Source organism: Elgaria multicarinata, chromosome 6 (assembly GCF_023053635.1).
Source record: "Elgaria multicarinata webbii isolate HBS135686 ecotype San Diego chromosome 6, rElgMul1.1.pri, whole genome shotgun sequence".
In the NCBI taxonomy this organism is placed as follows: Eukaryota; Metazoa; Chordata; class Lepidosauria; order Squamata; family Anguidae; genus Elgaria; species Elgaria multicarinata.
The window spans coordinates 118,480,209-118,501,671 of record NC_086176.1 but is presented as its reverse complement, the minus strand read 5'-3'; the positions used below and the strand labels follow the sequence as shown (position 1 = coordinate 118,501,671).

Sequence of the window (21,463 nt, the reverse complement as noted above, 5' to 3'; positions counted from 1 at the left end):
AGGTAGGATTGGCCAAGCAGCGCTCCTCCATGGGGAGGCTGGCAGGGGAGCCCCCAGCCCAGAAACCCAGGCTCGGAGGAAGCCTGTGTCTCCCCACCGGCCACTTCTCGGATGGCCCAAGGCCTTTGGCTCTCTCCCCACCTCCCAGGTGGACCTTCCTGCCCACCAGAGCTGCCTCCTGCCCGCGTCTGCAGCATTGCCCTTGCCAACTGTGACATCACCCATGATGCAGAGGCTGGCTGCTGGGAGGGGCTGTGAGCTGCAAGAAAGACACTCGCCAATTTTGCCCCACCGGCACGAGGAGCCCCTCTCCCTTTTCTCACCATCCGCGGCAGCCAGAGGGTGGGAAGACTCCCAAGCTAAATGCCGTTGAGGCTCAAGCCCCTTCTGCCGATGACGAGTGCTCCAACGGCTCTCCCTGTAACCAACGTGGTGACTCCCAAGTTCTCTAAAGACTTGCCAGGCCCCAGTTCAAGATGTTCCTCTTTGCTCACAAGACCAAGACGCCCATCAGCACTTATGCAGACTCCTTCCGGCCTCCGAATACCATGAAGAAGTCCTTTGAGGACCCTCCCTTGGCCCTATGGAGTGAGAACAAGTTTCTGACACAGGTACAAGTCCCCGGGGTGATGCCTCCCCACCAGGTGCAGGTAGTAAGGAGACAGAGGTGCAGGTGGAATTCAGGGCTGCAGGTAGAATGAAGGGATCAGCTCAGGAGTCCTCCCAGTTCAGCCTTCCGTCCAACAGTGACCAGCCAGGGGCTTCTAGGAAGGTCCCATGAGCAGGTTCCACCAGTGACGATTACCGACTGTGGCTCATCCCCGCTGTAGTCAGAAACAATCTTCCCCATCTGGTGTCCTCCAGATGTGTTGGACTACAATTCCCATAATCCCCCAAACCAGTGCAGTCAATAGCCATACTGGAGATGGCTAACACTTTCAAACCTTGCCTGTGAACCTCTAAAGCAGCTGTACCCAACCTGGTGCCTTTCAGACATTGTAGATTACGGCGCCCAGCATCCCAGTCTATTGCCCATCCTAGCTGGGGGATGCTGGGAATTGTAGATTAATGCATCTGGATGATACCAGGTTGGGGGAAGTTGCTGTAGTGACTTGGCCAGGGGGCTTTTTCCAGCCCAACTTAGAGATCCTGGGCATTGAACCTGGGACGTTTTGCATGCCTAGTACTTAATTAATTATATATTTATTACATTTATATACCGCCCCACAGCCAAAGTTCTCTGGATGGTTCACAAAAGTTAAAACAGTAAACATTAAAAAGTATACAAAATTTAAAAACCATCAGAAACATAAAAACACCAGTATAAAAACATCAGTATCCATTTAAAAAACAACAGTTCTGGGGTCCGTTAGAAAACAAACTTAGCGTTGTTAAATGCTGTTAAATGCCTGGGAGAAGAGAAAAGTCTTGACCTGGCGCCTGAAAGATAACAGTGTTGGTGCCAGGTGAGCCTCATCGGGGAGATCATTCCACAGTTGGGGGGCCACCACCAAAAAGGCCCTCTCCCTTGTTGCCATCCTCCGAGCTTCCCTGGGAGTAGGCACTCGGAGGAGGACCTTAGATGTTGAGCACAGTGTATGGGTAGGTTCATGTTGGGAGAGGCGTTCCATCAGGTATTGCAGTCCCAAGCCATGTAGGGCTTTATAGGTTAAGACCAGCACCTTGAATTGGGCTCGGAAACATATAGGCAGCCAATGCAAGCGGGCCAGAATCGGTGTTATATGCTCAAACCTCCCTGTTCCAGCTATCAATCTGGCTGCCGCATTCTGCACAAGCTGCAGCTTCCAAACCATTTTCAAAGGCTGCCCCACGTATTATTATTATTATTATTATTATTTATTTATTTATTTATTTATTTATATAGCACCATCAATGTACATGGTGCTGTACAGAGTAAAACAGTAAATAGCAAGACCCTGCCGCATAGGCTTACATTCTAATAAAATCATAATAAAACAATAAGGAGACTTTATACTGTTAGTTTTACCCTACCCTGTGCCTGCTTACCCTACCCTGTGCCTGTTGGCATTCTCTTCCCCTCCTTATTGTTTTACTATGATTTTAGTAGATTTTAAGCCTATGCGGCAGGGCCTTGCTATTCACTGTTTTACTCTGTACAGCACCATGTACATTGATGGTGCTATATAAATAATAATAATAATAATAATAATAATAATAATAATAATAATAATAATAATAATGAGGGGAAGAGAAAGCAAACAGGCACAGGGTAGGGTAAACAGGCACTGGGTAGGGTAAAACTAACAGTATAAAAGTCAGAACAAAATCAAGGGCATCTAATTTGGAGGTTACCAGAGTATGGACAACTGAAGCTAGGTTATCCCTGTCCACATAGGGGCGTAGCTGGGCCACCAACCGGAGTTGGTAGAAAGCACTCCGTGCCACCGAGGCCACCTGAGCCTTAAGTGACAGAGATGGTTCCAGGAGAACCCCCAAGCTACGAACCTGCTCCTTCAGGGGGAGTGCAACCCTATCCAGAACCAGTTGAACGCCCCATATCCGGTCAGAAAAACCACCCACCAGCAGCATCTCAGTCTTGTCTGGATTGAGTTTCAGTTTATTAGCTCTCATCCGGTCCATTGTCGCGGCCAGGCACATCCACATCCACACCTGATAAAGATGAAAAGGAGAAGTAGAACTGCGTGTCATCAGCATACTGATGACAACGCACTCCAAAACTCTGGATGACCACACCCAACGGTTTCATGTACATGTTAAACAGCATGGGGAACAAGACTGACCCCTGCGGAACCCCGTACTGGAGAGACCACAGGGCCAAGCAATGTTCCCCAAGCACCACCTTCTGGAGCCGACCCGCCAAGTAGGAGCGGACCCACTGCAATGCAGTGCCCCCCACTCCCAACTCAGCCAGACGTTCCAGAAGGATACCACGGTCGATGGTATCGAAAGCCGCTGAGAGATCAAGGAGAACCAACAGAGTCGCACTCCCCTGTCTTTCTCATGTGTTGCTGCTGTTGATTTCTTTGATTCCTTTCTCAAAAGAGACTCAAGGCAATAACATTGAAACATGTTTTTAAACAGCTTAAATAATTATCCCCTAAAATGCAACCATTCCATAAAATGGCAAAAATGTCAGTGACAACCATAAACAATTTAACTAATGCATGAAATAGAGGAATGTGCAATACTGAAAAGATGGCCCCAGGTGGGCCCTCCTGGGGAGAGCATTCCCTAACTGTGGAGCACCACTGAAAAGACCCTCAGAGAGGAACCCAGAGGAGGGCCTCAGATATTGACTGTAGTATACGTGTAGGTTCATACCGGGAGAGGCACTCCGCCAGTTCCGAGCCATAACCCACAGCTTGAATTGGGCTTGTACAGGGAAATGTACAGGGAAACAGTGCAAGCAGACCAGAATTGTTGTTGCATTGTCGGACTTTCTGGCCCCTTTTATCAATCTGGCTACCACGTTTTGCACAAGTTGCAGCTTCCGAACTGTCTTCAAAGGCAGCCCATGTAGAGCTCACTGCAGTAATCTAACCAGGAGGTTACCAGAGTATAAACCACTGAAGGCAGGTTATCCGTATCTAGGTAGGGGCACAGCTGGTAGAAGGCACTCTGCACCACAGAGGGCCCCTGAATCTCCAGGAGAACCCTCAAACTACAACGCTGCTCCTTTGGGGGCGTTGTGTGTGCAGCCACCCACCCACCCAGGACAGGCACCACCCACTCTACAACTGAGCCATGGCTCTTCCTCATGACGCGCACAAAAAGAGCCGTGCTACATCGCACCAAAGATCTATCTAATCCAGTGTTGAGTTCCTCCAGTGGCCAACCAGATGCCCCCATGGGAAGCCCACAAACAGAACAAGAATGCAGCAGTCCCCTCCTTCTCATAAGAACATAAGAACATAGGAAGTGCCCTGATGCTGGATCAGACCAAGGGTCCATCAAGTCCAGCACTCTGTTCACACAGTGGCCCACCAGCCATCGGCCAGGGACCAACAAGGCAGGACATGGTGCAACAGCACCCTCCCACCCATGTTCCCCAGCACTGGTGCACACAGGCTTACAGCCTTGAATAATGGAATATTCATGTTCCTTGTTCCCAAGGAGCTGATAAAATAAAATAGTCAGAGGGGAGAGAAGGGTGGGGAGGGAGAATTGTGGACAAATGCCGTTACACAGACTTAATGCGTGGTTAGAATTAGCAAAGCAGGTGAAGGTGATGAGCCCAAGGCCATGCAGAAAAGGCACGCTTTGAGGAGGGATTTGAGAAAAGGGAAGATAAATCCTTTTGTTAACGAACTAGGGAGTGACCTCATTCATTCATTCATTCATTATAGCATTTTTATCCCACCCTTTAGCTGAAAAAAGCTCTCAAGGCGACTTACAAAAATATTTCTTAAGACATTCCCTGCCTACAGGCTTACAATCTAAAACAAACATGACACAAAAGGAAAGGGAATTGGGAGAGAGGAGGAAGGGTGACCATATGGAAAAGAGGACAGGGCTCCGTATCTTTAACAATTGAATAGAAAAGGGAATTTCAACAAGTGTTATTTATATGCATGCAGCACCTGGTGAAGGAAATTCCCTCTTCATCACAACAGTGAAAGCTGCAGGAGCCCTGTCTAGTGTGAGCAGATACAAAAGAAGACAGGGCTCCTGAAGCTTTCACTGTTGTGATGAAGAGGGAATTTCACCAGATGCTGCATGCATAATAATGACACCGGCTGAAATTCCCTTTTCTATGCAACTGTTAAAGATACAGGAAGCCGGCCCTCTTTTCCATATGGTCACCCTATGCAGATCACACACTGGCTTCAGTGCTACTTCCTCGGCAGTTCTAAATTCATTGTGTATGTGTGTTAGAGCAGTACGACAATGGATCCAATGACCTAGGGAGGTTGTGGGCTCTCCCACACTAGAGGCTTTCAAGAGGCAGCTGGACAACCATCTGTCAGGGAGGCTTTAAGGTGGATTCCTGCACTGAGCAGGGGATTGAACTCCATGGCCTTAGAGGCCCCTTCCAACTCTACTGTTCTACGATTCTATGGTCCTGCCATTTCTGTAGAGCCTTGGGTAGACTTCCATATAGTTACTTGCTTTTGCCCTCACAGCAAACTTACATAAGGTAGATTAGCTGAGAGAGACAATGACTTGAATAAGGTCACCCAGTAAACTTTAATGTTAGCATAAGTTATATGAATTTGTGTACTTTTATTTGTTAAATGTAAATAATAATAATAATAATAATAATAACAATAACAATAACAATAACAACAACAATAATAATAATAATAATAATAATAATAATAATAATAATAATAATTATTTCTTACCTGCCTCTCCATTCTGATCAAGGCGGGGAACAACAATAAATGATAAATTACATAATACTCCATTAAAACATAATATACATTGTTAAAAACATCCTTAAAAAACATCCTAAAAACATTTTTAAAACAACTTAAAATTACACTGGATAGGCCTGCCGGAAGAGATCAGTCTTTATAGCCTATATATGTTGCCTTTCTTTATAGTAAAAGGTCCCCTGGGCAGTTCAGATAAAAATAGCCAAATAACTTAAAAGCACCATTCAACCGTGCAACGTTGCACAGAAATCTAGTAAAACAAATGCAGCCATAAAATTCAGCCAAAGAAATGTGGTTGCCTATCCATGTTTAATTTGTCGAATATTTATGGCCTATTCAGACGAGGAAAAAGAGTTTGTGAGTGTCCGGAGGGGGGCAGTGATCCAAGGAGCCACTACCACCTTTCAAGGATTTTATGGGATTGGGCCTCACTTTGCAAATTATTGACAAAATGCAGGTTCAAACACATTTCTGGCCCAGAAGAAGGCAGTCTGGTACCCTCCAGATGTTTTAGACTACAACTCCCATCAGCACTGATTAACATGGTCAAAGGTCAGTGGTTATGGGGGGTTGTAGTCCAAAACATCTGGAGGGCACCAGGTTGCCTACTGTAGCCAATCTTGAAAGGGCTACAGATAGCACAAAATCTGTATGCAATGTCATAGAATCATAGAATAGCAGAGTTGGAAGGGGCCTACAAGGCCATGGAGTCCAACCCCCTGCTCAGTGCAGGAATCCACCCTAAAGCATCCCTGATAGATGGTTGTCCAGCTGCCTCTTGAAGGCCTCTAGTGTGGGAGAGCCCACAACCTCCCTAGGTAACTGATTCCATTGTCATACTGCTCTAACAGTCAGGAAGTTTTTCCTGATGTCCAGCTGGAATCTGGCTTCCTTTAACTTGAGCCCGTTATTCCGTGTCCTGCACACTGGGAGGATCGAGAAGAGATCCTGACCCTCCTCTGTTTGACAACCTTTTAAGTATTTGAAGAGTGCTCTCATGTCTCCCCTCAATCTTCTCTTCTCCAGGCTAAACAGGCCCAGTTCTTTCAGTCTCTCTTCATAGGGCTTTGTTTCCAGACCCCTGATCATCCTGGTTGCCCTCCTCTGAACACGCTCCATCTTGTCTGCGTCCTTCTTGAATTGTCTGCCTGTCCTCTATAGTCCACCAAGAATTATTGATAGGATTGTGGGATTGGGTGCTGCAGTCGTCTTCATTTTTTTCCCCTTCTTCTTCTCCGCCTTTCAGGGCAGAAGTCCTAACAAGGAGGCTTACAGCAATAAAACACATAAAAACAGTTAAAATATTAAAAGCAATGAAAATACAAACGCAATAAAATAGCAATTAAAAGCAATAAAACCAACAAGGACAACAATAGCAGCATTAACAGTTCTCGTCATGGGAAGGCAACACTAAAATAAAATGTTTTCAAGGCCTTCTAAAAAGCCTGCAAGGCTGGTGCATGGTGGGAGTTTGTTCCACAGGTGTGGGGCCACTGTTGTGAAGGCCCTCTCCTGTGTGATCACCCACATAATTGCTCTCACAGGTGGGCAAATGAGAAAGGCCTCTCTCTCTGATCTTAAAGCGCGGGCAGGCTGATCGCATAGGGGAAGGCGGTCCTGCTGCCAGGAGCTTGCTCCCAAACCATTTAGAGCTTTAAAGGTCAAAACCAGCACTTTGAATTGGGTTCGGAAACACACACAGTCAAATTCCTGCTTTGAGACCAAGGTCTAAGCATGTCCGGGGTCAGAGAACTGGGAAAGATGGTTTCTTTTCTTTTCTTTATTAAAATCTATTTAACAAAGCGGTTAAAAAAGTTAAAAACATATATAAAAAAACATGCAAGTCAGACAGCTTTCTTAATAAAGACACAAACAGAGACCTCACGATTTCTGTAGCTGCCGAACTGAGGTTGTTTGCTTCAATTTACTGTGGTCAAAGGAAGGTTAGTTAAACCAGAGTTGGATGTCGCATCTGTACCATTGATGTCATCGAGAAAAGGAGACCATATTTCATCGAAAGGGTCATAGCTAAGTTGGCCCAACGAAATTCTGCGGTGGTAGGTTAATTTTTCAGAGCAGGCTATATCCCACACTTTCCCTTTCCATCCAGTGAGTGTAGGGCCCTTTGGATCCTCTTCCAATGTTCGGCGATTTCTAAACGAGCTGCCGTAAGGAGGATAATTAAATACCAATCCTTTATGGGTAAGGGAGTTTAGAGCATTGGGCAGGGACAGCAGGGACAGGCTTGGTTGAGAACTGGGAAAGATGTTTGACCAATTCACACAAGCGTATCCTACGTGGTGAAGCGTCCTCTTCCAACGGATAAGTTAAAGGAAGCCAGATTCCAGCTGGACATCAGGAAAAACTTCCTGACTGTTAGAGCAGTACGACAATGGAATCAGTTGCCTGGTGAGGTTGTGAGTCCAACCCCCTGCTCAATGCAGGAATCCACCCTAAAGCATCCCTGACAGATGCTTGTCCAGCTGCCTCTAGTGTGGGAGAGCCCACAACCTCCCTAGGTAACTGATTCCATTGTCATACTGCTCTAACAATCAGGAAGTTTTTCCTGATGTCCAGCTGGAATCTGGCTTCCTTTAACTTGAGCCCGTTATTCCGTGTCCTGCACTCTGGGAGGATCGAGAAGAGATCCTGGCCTTCCTCTGTGTGACAACCTTTTAAGGTTGTTGTTGGCCTTGTAGGCCCCCTCCAACTCCGCCACTCTATGATTCTATGATTCTAAGTATTTGAAGAGTGCTATCATGTCTAAGCTGTTCTTACCTTACATCAACCTTCCCTGACCTGGTGCCCTCGAGATGTGTTGGACGACAACTCCCAGAATGCTGGGAGTTGTCGTCCAACACATCTCGAGGGCACCAGGTTGACAGCTGTCCTCCATATTTAAAACCCAGGGGGAAGACTCCCACATTCTAAGACTCCCTTTTGCACCATCTCCATGTACCAGGTGCTGGACCAACCCCCTCCTTTTCTTTTTTTTGCTCACCTGTATTATGGCTCCCCTCCCTAACTGTGACATCACAGCTGATACAAGCAGGGCTAGTATCAGTTTGGAGGCTGTGAGTTTTGAGAGCCATTAGCAGGCTGCAGTTTGTTCCTTGAGTACAAAGATCCCCTTTTTATTTTCTTATCGGGCAGAGGGTGGTGTGGGTTGTAGGCCGATTCCTTAGCGGGACGTACAAAAGCCCCTTTTGCTAGGCCACTTAGAGTATAGTAGCGAATTTTAGTTTAGGTCCCAGGCGGAAACTTCAGAGCAGAGCACCCTTTGGGAAGATGTTCATCTTTGCGCATAAGACAGACACGCCCGTCAGTACCTACACAGACTCGTACCGAATCCCCTGCCTCACAAAAGAGAGCTATGAGGAGCCTTCACTCAAACTTGGTGACCTGAGCTCAGGTACTAGCAAGGTAAATCTTTACAAATGTCTGCAGATAAAAGTGAGGTGGAGGGCAGGTGTATGCAGGGCCGGCGCTACCATAGAGGCGACTCAGGCAGCCGCCTAGAGCGCCAAGGTAAGGGGGGCGCCGAACGCCGCACCCGGAAGCCGCTCTCCCAGAGCGGTTCTGAGAGGGCGGCTTCCGAGGGTGCTGTTCCGAAGCCGCCTGCCTGCCCCAGCATCCTGGCTTCGCTTCGGCTGGGTGCCCACCCAGCTGAAGCGAAGCCACGCCCGCCCCACCCCAGCGTCGTGGCTTCGCTTCGGCTGGGTGGGCGAGATGGCGCCCCGTGCCCAGGTATGCTGGGGTGGGTGTGGGTGGGTGAAAGCAGCTCACCTGCCTAGGGCGCAAAATAGTCTGGCACCGGCCCTGGGTGTATGAGAGAGAGGGAGAGACAAGGGGCTTTTAGGAAGCTTTGGAAATGGGAATTTAAGAGCAATAGAACTGAAGACTGGTTATTTACTACTTTCTTTGTTTGTTTTATTCAATTCACAAGTCACCCTAGAGCCAAAGCCTTCACGATGACGTACATAATAAAAACAAAGACATTAAAAACAGTAACGAAACCAGTAGCATCCCTTAAAAATGAAAGAAATTGAAAACAGCCACAAAAGCTATTTATTTATTTATTTATTTATTTATTTATTTATTTATTAAAAACGTGTATATCCCGCCCTATATCAATAAGATCTCAGGGCGGCGTACAGATAAAAGCATACAGTATAAAAACAGTAAATATACACAGCTAAAAACAAATTAATTTTAAAAGCAGAAGATAAATCCCAAGGCAGCTAAAATGGTTCAAACATGGAGAAGGACAGCTTTAAAATGCAGCATCGACATGTATCGTAGGCCTCAAGAAAGTAGTGGTTGGAGTGTTGGAGCGGGACTGGAGTTCTAGTCTCCACTCGGCCATGAAGCTCACAGGGGGAGTTTGGGCCAGTCACAGGCTCTGCGCCTAACCTGTCTTCACGGGGTTTTTCCTGTGGCTTGGGCGCATTGTGAGGTTATTTGCGCCACATGACGTCATGGCCGGCACACTTCCAATCAGCTGTTTCTGCCTGGAAAAGACGCAGTATCAGAGAATCCTTTGGTCTTTTTAGCTAAAACGGCTTCCAGGCACTTGCTCTACCATGTGCCCACACACCCCATGCCTCTGCATTAAATCCTGGGGGTGTCTGTGACCTGGCTGTGATGTGGACTGCCCCTTCCCCCATTCACTCCTTTAGCTAGCGTTCCCGCTGAGAGATGTTTATACGCTTCCTTATTGCTGCGTTAATTCGGTACTCTGATGTCGTTTTAACTCCGAAGCTGCGCAGCTCCAGAATAGCAAACAGGGAGTTGCGTTAATTCGGTTCTCTGATGTGGTGTCACCTCCGAAGCTGCACATTTCTAGAGTTGGGACCTGCTTTAATTCGGTTCTCTGATGTGGTGTTAACTTCGAAACTGGGGCTGGTGCGATACTTTTTGGATGGGGTTTATTTGTGCCAATGGGGTAACAAGCTGCTTGTTTCTACTTGTGGCGTTACACCCCACATCAGTTCCCTAATGCATGTCTGGAATTGGTAGATCTGGCGAGTTTAGAAAGTTGACCTGAGTGGGTGGAGGGTGAATGTCTTGGGAGGTGGAGGAGTGATATACAAGGGAATCACTGGGGAGATTGTGAGCTCTCTCTGTGTTAGCTCTGTGTGTTAGCTCTTGGTGTGTAGAGTACTTGGCTTCCAGATAGGGATGCCATTTTCTGAATCCACAAAAGTGGGACAATTTTGGAGGGGGGGTGGCTAGGATTTTTTTTTTTAAAAAAAAACCTGAGCAATATGTAAAGTCTAGGGAAAGAAAGAAAGCTATCTAAGCTTAAATTATCTAACGCTGCAATCCTATGTGTGTCTACTCAGAAACAAATCCTATTAAGTTAAATAGGGCTTATTCCCAGGTAAGTATGCATAGGATTGCAGCCTAAAGTACTTAAGCACCTGCGAATAAATAATAGGCAAAGAACAGTTTAAGCAAACAAACAGGGGGGAAAAGACACTACATTACATTTCTCCACTAGTTCTCAAAAGCTAGAGGAGACTTCAGTATGGAGGCTTACACTCCACTAAGCAGGCTCAAGGCACCATTTCGGAGGCTGGAATTTCTCTGGCCAGATGGAACAGGAATCTGGGATTCTTGACTGACTGGCCGGGACATTTTGGAAATGCTTGGAAACCGTGACATTCCCGGTTTTCCAGGACGTATGGCAACCCTAGTTCTGGAGAATTTGAGGTTCAATGCAGAGAGTGGTGTCTTTTGAGGGTGGTGTGCTGATAGTCAGTTGGCGTGTATATTAATCAATCCTGATAATAAAGAAAGTTCAAGAGTGAACGTGTGAGAGAAAGGAAAGTGTGTATGAGAAGAGTGAAAGGATTGGATGAGAGGTTTTAAAAAGGGTGGTTTTTTATGAAACAAACTTTAAAATACAATTTTAATCAGTTTGTTTTAACTACCACAAAAATCCCACGTGTCTGTTGGGCAATTATCATCTGCAGTTATTTACATTTAACACCCACTCTGACAATAATTCACCTCAGTACTCATAATTCACAGCGCTTTAATTTATTACTGAAATCCTTCCAATTTAACCCCTTTCTCCACATAGTTTGGAGAAAGGCGGTGGTTGTCCCTCGCCCCAAGCTCCTCAAGTGGTGAGGCTTAGCTTGAGCAGGGAGTGTCCGCAGCTGGGCCTATTGTTCAGAGCCTACGTTGTGGCACTACTCCACCCCACACCACACAGAAATATGGGAGGGGGGGTTGGCACTGAAAAGCCAGGTATTAGGGAGGGCTACTCCACTGTGTAATACTGACGGAGCAGAGCCAATTTCAGAAAAAAAATACATGCTGCTTCCATGCCTGTGAAGTGGGGGTGGCAGGGTTGTTGTGGAGATAACATGGAGAAGAGGAGGATCTTATGAGCAGCTGCGGGTTCCTTGCAAGGGGGGGGGGGAAGACGGGATACGAATGTTATAATAAATAAAATTACAAATTGAATTACCTTTCTGTGGTCACCCCAGGAACACCAAATAGAGTGTGAGAGAAAGTGGAATCTCCCTCCCAGGATTACACCACCTGATTATTCGTCAGGAATACCTGTATTCGTGGCTAACTCACTGGTTTTACACTAACAAAGTTTATGAAAAATGAAACGGACCCAATTTATTGTTAGGAAGGCTTGCAAAAGACTGGCCCATAGCCTAGTCCTTAAAGGGGGCACGGGGTCCTCCTCTGTGCCTACTCCGAGAGAAGCTTGGAGGATGGCAACAAGGGAGAAGGCCTTTTCAGTGGTGGCCCCCCAATTATAGAATTATTTATTATTATTTATTTATTACATTTATATACCGCTGCATAGCCGAAGCTCTCTGGGCGGTTTACAAAAGTTAAAACCAATAAAAAGTTAAAAACAGTGAACATTAAAAAGAAATATACAAAATTTAAAACCTTAATAAGCATAAAATACAAACAAAAACAGATCTCCCCGATGAGGCTCGCCTGACACCAACATTGTTACCTTTTCGGCGCCAGGTTAAGACCTTTGTTTGTTTTTAACAGACCCCAGAATAGCTGTTTTTATAAGGATACTGTTGTTTTTATGCTTTTTATGTTTTTAAACTTTGTATATTTGTTTTAATGTTTACTGTTTTTAACTTTTGTAAACCGCCCAGAGAGCTTCAGCTATGGGGCGGTATATAAATGCAATAAATAAATAAATATTTTAATCTCTGTGTTAATTAGGGTGACCCTATGAAAAGGAGGACCGGGCTCCTGTATCTTTAACAGTTGCAGAGAAAAGGGAATTTCAGCAGGTGTCATTTGTATATTTGGAGAACCTGGTGAAATTCCCTCTTCATCACACCAGTTAAAGCTGCAGGAGCCCTGCCCTCTTTTAAATCTGGTCACTCTAGTATAGCTCCTGCAGCTTTAACTGCGGTGATGAAGAGGGGATTTCACCAGGTTCTCCATATATACAAATGACACTTGCTGAAATTCCCTTTCCAATACAACTGTTAAAGATACAGGAGCCCGGTCCTCCTTTTCATAGGGTCACCCTAGTGTTAATGAAAGTGCTCTATGAACAGATGGGGAAGCAGAACAAATGCTCTTAAACTGTACGAGGCTCCTGCAGTTTATTCTTGAGTATATAGCAGCGTGGACCTTTGAGCTTTGGGGATCTTGTTTCCCCCTTGATTGAAATTTCTCCCCACGCCCAGTGCTAACTCCACAACTCCCACTTGCACCCTCAACTGCACAAGCAGAGTTTGCCTTTGCCCTTCCCCTTCTCGGTCAGGGCAAAGCGAAACGCCGGACCCGCACAGAGGACGCCTTCTAACAAGGTGCTTGCCTTTCCTCCACCTGCTTCCCTTTTTGTTCTGCCTGCAAATTAAATGCCAGGCGGCTTCGGGTGTTTGCCATTAATTGTGCGTCTTTCACTGGTCTATTGATCAAGGGAGGAAAAAGCTCAACCGCCCACCCAGACACCCCATTGCCCCTGGTTACCACCTCCCAGGTGCCTCAGCTCTCGAGGTGCTCAGCAGAGGAGAATTCTGCTTCGTTCTTCTGCCTCTTTTGCGCCACCCCACCCCACCTGCCGGGCATTTGGGGGGCATTTCCCTGGAAAGCTGTGCTGTCTTCCCCAAAAGGCCTCAGAGGGTTGCCAACCTCTTTGCTGAGTAAGTAGGGGTTCTTCAGGTGAGGCTGACTTGCTTACCTGTGTCCAAGGGAGTGGCAGAGTACTTATTTACTATATTATATTTTTAATCCACCCAATAACCAATGTTTTGGCAGTGAGGCTCAGCTAGCCCCCTGCCTCCTTTTTAGTTCTTCACTGGTTGACTTTAAATCAGTCCGTTTCATTTGATTCCATTCTAGGGGCTTGTCTAGATATATTGCCTCATATATACCCCATTGTGGCTGCGCAGTTGCGCCCTGTTGTTTAAATGATGCAGCCGCCAAGTCGAAGCTGCACCGGGCTTTCCCCTGCAAAACTGCATTTTTTCAAAGTGTCGTTTTACAACTTTTCTGTGGTTCCGAGGTCACCACGTTGTTTCTTTGTCTGTCAGTGGTGGCTTCGGTTCAGGTTAAGTAAATGCCAGGTGCCTTTTCTGTGGTGGCCCCTCAACTGTGGAACAATCTCTCCGGCGAAGCCCGCCTGGCCCCGACATTGTTATCTTTTCAGTGCCAGGTCAAAACTTTTCTCTTCTCCCAGACATTTAGCAATATGTAATTAACCTGGGTTTGTTTTTGTGGTTTTAAATTGTATGTTTTTGTGAGTTTAAATTTTTGTATGTTGTTTTTAAGTGTTTTTACCCTATGCAAACTGCCCAGAGAGCCTCGGCTATGGGGTGGTATACAAATGTAATAAATAGCTAGAGGCAGATCCAAGTGCAGGCCGAGCGCGGGAATTCAGGGAAGTGGGTGGCCTTGGGGAGATGGCTGCCATGGCAATGTTAAACTCCAGAGAATGAAAGTAAGGGCAGTGAAGACACGTTACGCAGAAATGAACTGCAGCAGGCTTTCAAAGTTGCCTAGAGTTGCCACGCACAAAAAAGGGTTTTCTAGGTTTTCCGGGCCCTCGATATTTGCTCTCCATTCCTGCCGTCTGTCAACGGTGCTGCCATTTTTCCTGACCTGAAGCCTGCGCTCACTCCTGCTATAGAACTGTATCAATTCTGCTTCGCAGCAGCGATGCTGCGGAAGGTTGGGAGAATCAGCTAGCAAAGCGACGTCATATAGCCGCCCCCGAGGGGTTGATTTTTTTTATGTGTTGTCATCTTAGAAAACCAATAGATGCATTGTGGCCAGAACTGAGCTCCCTAAGTTAGGGGTCAGCAACTGGGTGGTCCAAACACTCAGGCCCCGGGGAGGAGGCTTCCCATCTCAGAGAGGCTGCACGTTTACGGTCCTGCTTCCGCAGGTAAATCACTGAATACGGACGGGTTTTATCAGGAGGCAGCATGATTTGGCCAAGAGGATGATTTGGCGTTAAGAGGAAGCTGTACTCTTTGCACTTAACCTACGAGACAGTGTTGTTGTGAGGATAGAGAGTGGCACGGGAAGAGGGTTCATGCCTTCCCCAGCCTGGTGCCCTCCAGATGTGCAAGACTACAACTCCCAGCATCCCCAGCCCATGCTGGCTGGGAATGATGGGCATGTAGTCCCTCACATCTGGAGGGCGCCAGGCTGGGGAGGCTAATATAAGCAGTTTGTGAAAGGCCTTCTTGTGCATGTACACTACATTCACTGTTCTGCTTCCGGACTTGCAGGGCTTGACAGTGCCCAGAGTGGACCATCCGGTTGACCAATCCCACCTGGAGAAGATGGTGAAGAAGGCGGTGCAGGAATACTCGTATAAGAACTCGATAGAGCCGACAGCTTACCGACCGTACAAATATTGGGTGACCAGGGAAGAAGGTGCGTCAGGGGCTGGATGCTCGTTCTTCTGCATCCATGTCGGCAAGGCTTAGCTCCCCTTCTCTGGCCTGGAACAGACAACGGTCACATGGTGTGGCAGCATTTGAATACAGGACCAGACTGAGGCCGCTTGATGCTCTCATTTTCTTAATAAGTGGCTCCCAGGCTGTGGAAGGGCTGTCCAACCGCTCTTCCCAAAATCTCCAACACCTGGCACTCTGCACCTTATTATTATTATTATTTATTTATTTATATAGCACCATCAATGTACATGGTGCTGTACAGCGTAAAACAGTAAATAGCAAGACTCTGCCGCATAGGCTTACATTCTAATAAAATCATAATAAAACAATAAGGAGGGAAGAGAATGCAAACAGGCACTGGGTAGGGTAAACAGGCACAGGGTAGGGAAAAACTAACAGTATAAAGTCCGAGCAACATCAAGTTTTAAAAGCTTTAGGAAAAAGAAAAGTTTTTAGCTGAGCTTTAAAAGTTGTGATTGAGCTTGTAGATCTTTCTTTGCAAGCTATAGTGATTACTAGGGCTGGGCACGGGTTCACTTGGGATCCCAAATTGGACTTTCTGAATTCGGCTCAATTCATTTCGGATTGATTCGGGCACAATCTGACTCACTAGAGATCTGTTTCTGGGTCCTCCCAATCGCCCCACCTCGGATTCAGGATTCGGACCTGAGGCGATGCACAGAGGTGGTGGTTACTGGCTAGCTGATTCCTGCTGCTTAGGTGCTCCTGAATGCTGCTGTGTGTGCCTGCTGCAGGGGTGGGGAACCTCTTTCAGCCCCAGAGCCGAATTCCATTTGGGAGAAGCTTTTAGAGGCCACATTCCAGTGGTGGGCGGGGCTGAAGGCAAAAAGGGGCGGGGCCAGCAATGCCAGCATATTTTAGGCTAAAGCTCTTACTGGCAGTCACTAAGCCTCAGGAGAGGCCTGTCAATCTTCTAGAGCAGCAGAAAAGCCAGGAAGCGACAAAATAATTGGCTCAATCTGGTGCCCTTCAGATGTGTTGGACTACAACTCCCATCATCCCAACCAGCCGCAGGTCCTGGCAACTGCCCAAGGATGCCACCACAGGCTGCTGCCAGCCCTGCCTAATGAGAATGTTTTCCTCCTGGCCAGCCATCACTGGACGAAGTTGAGGTGTAAAGGCTAGGAAATGTCTGTGTATTCAATCATTTCGTTGCTCCTCTACATCCTATAAGATGCATTTTTTTAAAGAGAGAGAGAGAGAGAAGGTGCTCCGCTGCAGAGATGGGGTCCTTTTTGTGCCCGCTTAAGTCACTCTGCATTTTGCCATTATGCTTTCTTTATATTTAAAAGAAAACTTCATTGAAAAGGCACTCTGCACATGCTTAGCAGCAGCACACGATCTAACGTGCCAGTATTCTTGGAAACCAAAGGAGGCTGCTTTACCCTTCAACCGGCCCAGCTGCCCTTTGCCATGTGCTGAGCCACCAAAAGCTCTTCCTTGTTCCTGTGCCTTCCCACACACCTTGCCAAACAAACCCTCCCTCCGCATCTGCGAGGCTCTGCTCCTAGTCCCTGGTGAGGACTTGCTCCTCGCACCCACCTTCTAACCGTCCTGCCCCTGTCCAGGCCCCTCCTGCCTGCCACCTGTTCTTGCCTCACGCCCATTGCTTCCCAGCAGTCCACTTTCATAGCCAGCCCTACCATTGGATGGAATGAGGCAGCCAACTCAGGTGGCAGATGCTCAGGGGTGTGTGGGGGGGGGGCGGGCAACCAGGATGATCAGGGGTCTGGAAACAAAGCCCTATGAAGAGAGACTGAAAGAACTGGGCCTGTTTAGCCTGGAGAAGAGAAGATGGAGGGGCGACATGATAGCACTCTTCAAATCCTTAAAAGGTTGTCACACAGAGGAGGGCCAGGATCTCTTCTCGATCCTCCCAGAGTGCAGGACACGGAATAACAGGCTCAAGTTAAAGGAAGCCGGATTCCAGCTGGACATCAGGAAAAACTTCCTGACTGTTTGAGCAGTACGACAATGGAATCAGTTCCCTAGGGAGGTTGTGGGCTCTCCCACACTAGAGGCCTTCAAGAGGCAGCTGGACAACCATCTGTCAGGGATGCTTTAGGGTGGATTCCCGCATTGAGCAGGGGGTTGGACTTGATGGCCTTGTAGGTCCCTTCCAACTCTACGATTCTGTGTGTGTGTGTGTGTGTGTGTGTGTGTGTGTGTGTGTGTAGGGCAGTGGCAGTTCTTCTGTCCCCCCTCGCCTGCCCCCCTCCCCAGCCATTCCCCTTTTCGCTCCCTACGCAAGCCTGCTCCCCTCAGGTGTGGTAGAGGGCACTGCCCCATCGCCAGTGTGTAAGGAAGACTGAATGGCCAACCTGGTTGACTTCTGCCTGTGGAGAAGGGACCTTCACATGCAGCAGAGCCAGGTGAACAAGCCGTGGTGAGAAGGGGAGGAGCAAGCCTGTGGGCCTCTCAGGAGGTGCCCGACCTTGCCTACCCTGACTTCAGGCAGCACAACGTCTTTGGCTGGCCTGGCCCACTTTCCTTCCCCGCCCTCTGCTGAAAATGCTCTTCTCTCTCTCAATTGCAGAGAAGTTCAACCCCGTCTTCATCGGTGATGACAGGTACGCGACATGGAGAACCGGGCCCTACAACAGCGCAGGATGGAACCGATATACCACCTACCTTCCGCGGATCCCCAGGGTAATCCCTGCGTCTCCATGGAGATGAGGCCACTTGTTCCGAAATGGAGGAGGATCCGGGGAGGTGGGGGGGGGCTGTTCGTGCGCGGAGGAACAGTGCCATGGGCTCCACCCCATGGTTCCTTTGTGCGCATGTTACCAGAGCGTAGGGGAACTATGCCACAGAGACGCAAGTCCTACACTGCTGTGGTTGGCTCTCCACTGGCCCTATGTATCCCTCTCATTTCCCCCCTTGCTCCCCTGTTTACCTCCCTCTGCTCTGCTGCTGTCAGCCCCCCATGGTCTTCCTCTCCTGCTTCAGGTGTGAGACCCTCTACGGTACCACCCCTTAGACCGGGGGCCGGTTCTATGCCCCCCTTGGGAGCTGCCTTCCTCAACAGAGGGTGCCATGCTCAATGAGAACCCAACGGGGGTCATCACCCATGAAGCTGATGGGTGGGAGATTCAGGACAGATAAAAGCAAGTCCTTCTTCACGCAGCGCACAGTTGAAGTATAGAGTTCACTTCCCCAAGATGTGGTGATGGCCACCAAGTTGGGTGGCTTTAAAAGAGGGATGCCTAAATTCCTGGAGGAGAAGGAGAAATTCAGACAGCACATTAAGCCATGGTTAGACAAAAGTTAAAGCTGCAGGCGCCCTGCCCTCATTTGTATCTGGTCACTCTAGTATAGCTCCTGCAGCTTTGAGTGTTGTGATGAAGAGGGAATTTCACCAGGTGCTGCATGCATACAAATGACTCCTGCTGAAATTCCCTTTTAAAGATCCAGGAGCCCTGTCCTCCTTTCCATATGGGTCACTGTAGCTTTATGTGTGTTTGGAGGCCTTGTGGTAAACAGCCATTGCTGGGAAAACATGACATCCTTTTGTGTGTGTGCCCCAGGGCCAGGCTGTCTTGCCCAGCTGGTCCTGCCAACACCAGCCCCAGATAGATGGGTCACCACCACCAATGGAACAGACTAGCCTTCTGAAGAGCTGCCCACTAACTTACTTGTAGCAACTCAGCACTGTCCAGGAAAGGACCTTTTTGAAAAGCAGAAGAGAGAAGGTTCTTTCTTCCCAGCCCTCTTTTCAGGCCATGGATACACTGAAAATTGAATTTATGATATTTTTATCCTGCCCCTCAAACAAAAAAGGTTCCCGGAGCAGTATGTAATCAATCAGCAAAAAAATATAGGCTTACAATCTAAAAATACGGAATGCACAAGGTAAAGTGGATGGGGGAGAAAAGGAGATTATATAGAGATATATCGTATTTCTTTGATTCTAAGACGCCATCAATTGTAAGACGCACGCTAATTTCAGTGCCACCAACAGAGAAAAAGCTTTGATTCTAAGAAATAATAAACGCACCCGCAATTCTAAGACACACCCCGTTTTTAGAGATGTTTATATGGGGGGGAAAAGTGTGTCTTAGAATTGAAGAAATACGGTATATATAATCACCCTTCAGCCCCAATGCCTCCCAGGGGTGTTGGCAAACAAAATAGGAAAGCAAATAAAATCAATATGATGAAACAAAATAAGATGATATCGCAATAAAAAACAGCAACTCAAAGTAGTTGGTGAAACAAGGTCAAACTCGGAACTCAGGTTGCAATCCTAAGCAAGTTTAGACAGAAAAAGGCCTACAACTCCCAGTATGCCTCAGCCAGCGAGCCCCACCCAGGACTTTTCTCCCCCTATCCAAACATGCATAGGATTGCGCTCGTAAAATCTTTAAAAGCCTGGGAGAAAGTGGGTGTCAAGCTAGCATCTCTAGGGAGACAATTCCATTAGTGGGATGCCACTACCGAAAAGGCCCTCTCTCACCAGGCGCCAGCCCCTCACTTCCCCTAGAGGAAAGTTTGTGTGTGAGCAGACCGACAGGTAACTTCCAGAGTGCAGGACACGGAATAATGGGCTCAAGTTACAGGAAGTCAGATTCCGGCTGGACATCAGGAAAAACTTCCTGACTGTTAGAGCAGTACGACAATGAAACTAGTTACCTAGGGAAGTTGTGGGCTCTCCCTAGGTAAGAGGCAGCTGGACAACCATCTGTCAGGGATGCTTTAGGGTGGATTCCTGCATTGAGCAGGGGGTTGGACTCGATGGCCTTGTAGGCCCCTTCCAACTCTGCTATTCTATGATTCCATGACATTGTTGGATGGTCTCTTTCCTAGGCATAGACACATTGCGTTTCATTTATTACATTTTTATACCACCCCCATATCCGAAGCTCTCTGGGCAATTTACAAAAATAAAAAACCCCAATAAAAAAACATATTATACAAAGTATAAAAAGAAAAGCAATTACATAAAACCAAAGGCAACATATATCTAAAACCAGCCAAGGCGATCCAAAAATCAATTTAAGCCCATTGTACCTGCCAGCTTCGGCTTGACTGTGAACCAAATTTACATACCAAGGTGGGAGTCAGGTCCACACAGTGGGAGGGGGGAGGAGGGCGAGATTTGTTTTTGACATCAAAAGAAGCACACAGGTGAGAGAAGCTGGGTTCTCCTTATCCCCAGCCATTTTTCCTACCCTGCTCAATGCCACTATGGATCCAGGATGCAAGAAAAGTTTTCACACTGAATGAGCACGGAGAGGTAAATTGGCAGAAAGGGAGGGTGAGGATTCCACTTTCCTCGCCTATATGCCCCCTTTCATCTAAAGGTTTGACCAACCTTCCCCCACCTGCTGCCTGGAAATGATGCGAGTTGTGGTCCAACAGATCTGGAGGGTACCAGGTCAGGGAAGGCTGAATTAGACCCCCCTCACTTTATACATGAATGGGGCAGACGACGACACATGACTTTTCCCCTCCATCACGCATGTCTGTTTTGGGACCTGGTGTAGGTCTATTGGCTAGTGCCTGTAACGTCACACTTGGAACCGATTCTTTTCTTTATGCATTTGTCCCCTGCTCTTCTACCAAAGAATGTAGAGCTGCTTTCTCCATGGTAGTCTCCCATCGGAGTAGCATGGACAGCCAGGTCTACTTAGCTTCAGCTGCCTTCTCGGATCATCAAGCTCCTAAATTCTGCTCTTGCGCCCCAAGCCCACCCCCCGTGCCCCTGCTTCGAAGAGCATCAGCCAATTCACACGGTCTGCTTTTGTCTTGCAGGAGGCTGGGATGGAGACGATACTGCGTGGGATGCCCATGCAGTACCCCCCGAAACCTGAGCGTCTCAACAACTATGGTAAACTCATCCAAATTCTCCATTTACCTTGTAGCATAGCAAGAAACTGGCAGATAGAAAGGAGGGAGAGACGAGATCTAGGAGGAGCCCTTAAGCTGAAATCATTGCAGAAGTGGCTGAAAATGGGTTGGTGCCTGAGGTAGAAAACCTGGTGGCGCTTCCTTCCCTCCTGGGGTGGGTGGGGGTGAAATAAACTCAACTGGCCCTTAGCTTCCCTTTTACAAATTCCCACACCCTACCATCAGATGACGGGTGTAGTAGACGTGACACTATTTATGCCTTTAGCTTTGCTGCGCAAGATTCATAGAATCATA

General features: G+C 47.5%; 1 protein-coding gene across 1 annotated transcript in view; it reads left to right on the top strand.

Annotated features, from left to right (window-relative positions):
• The first annotated feature begins 476 nt into the window (after positions 1 to 476).
• The window catches only part of SPMIP6 (sperm microtubule inner protein 6), a 31,504-nt gene continuing 10,517 nt past the window's right edge, over positions 477 to 21,463 (top strand). Inside the window, exons 1-4 of the mRNA XM_063128333.1 lie at positions 477 to 611; positions 15,128 to 15,275; positions 17,856 to 17,968; positions 21,074 to 21,149. Coding sequence (XP_062984403.1) covers positions 477 to 611; positions 15,128 to 15,275; positions 17,856 to 17,968; positions 21,074 to 21,149 — 472 coding nt within the window. The remainder of the gene's footprint in view (positions 612 to 15,127; positions 15,276 to 17,855; positions 17,969 to 21,073; positions 21,150 to 21,463) is intronic.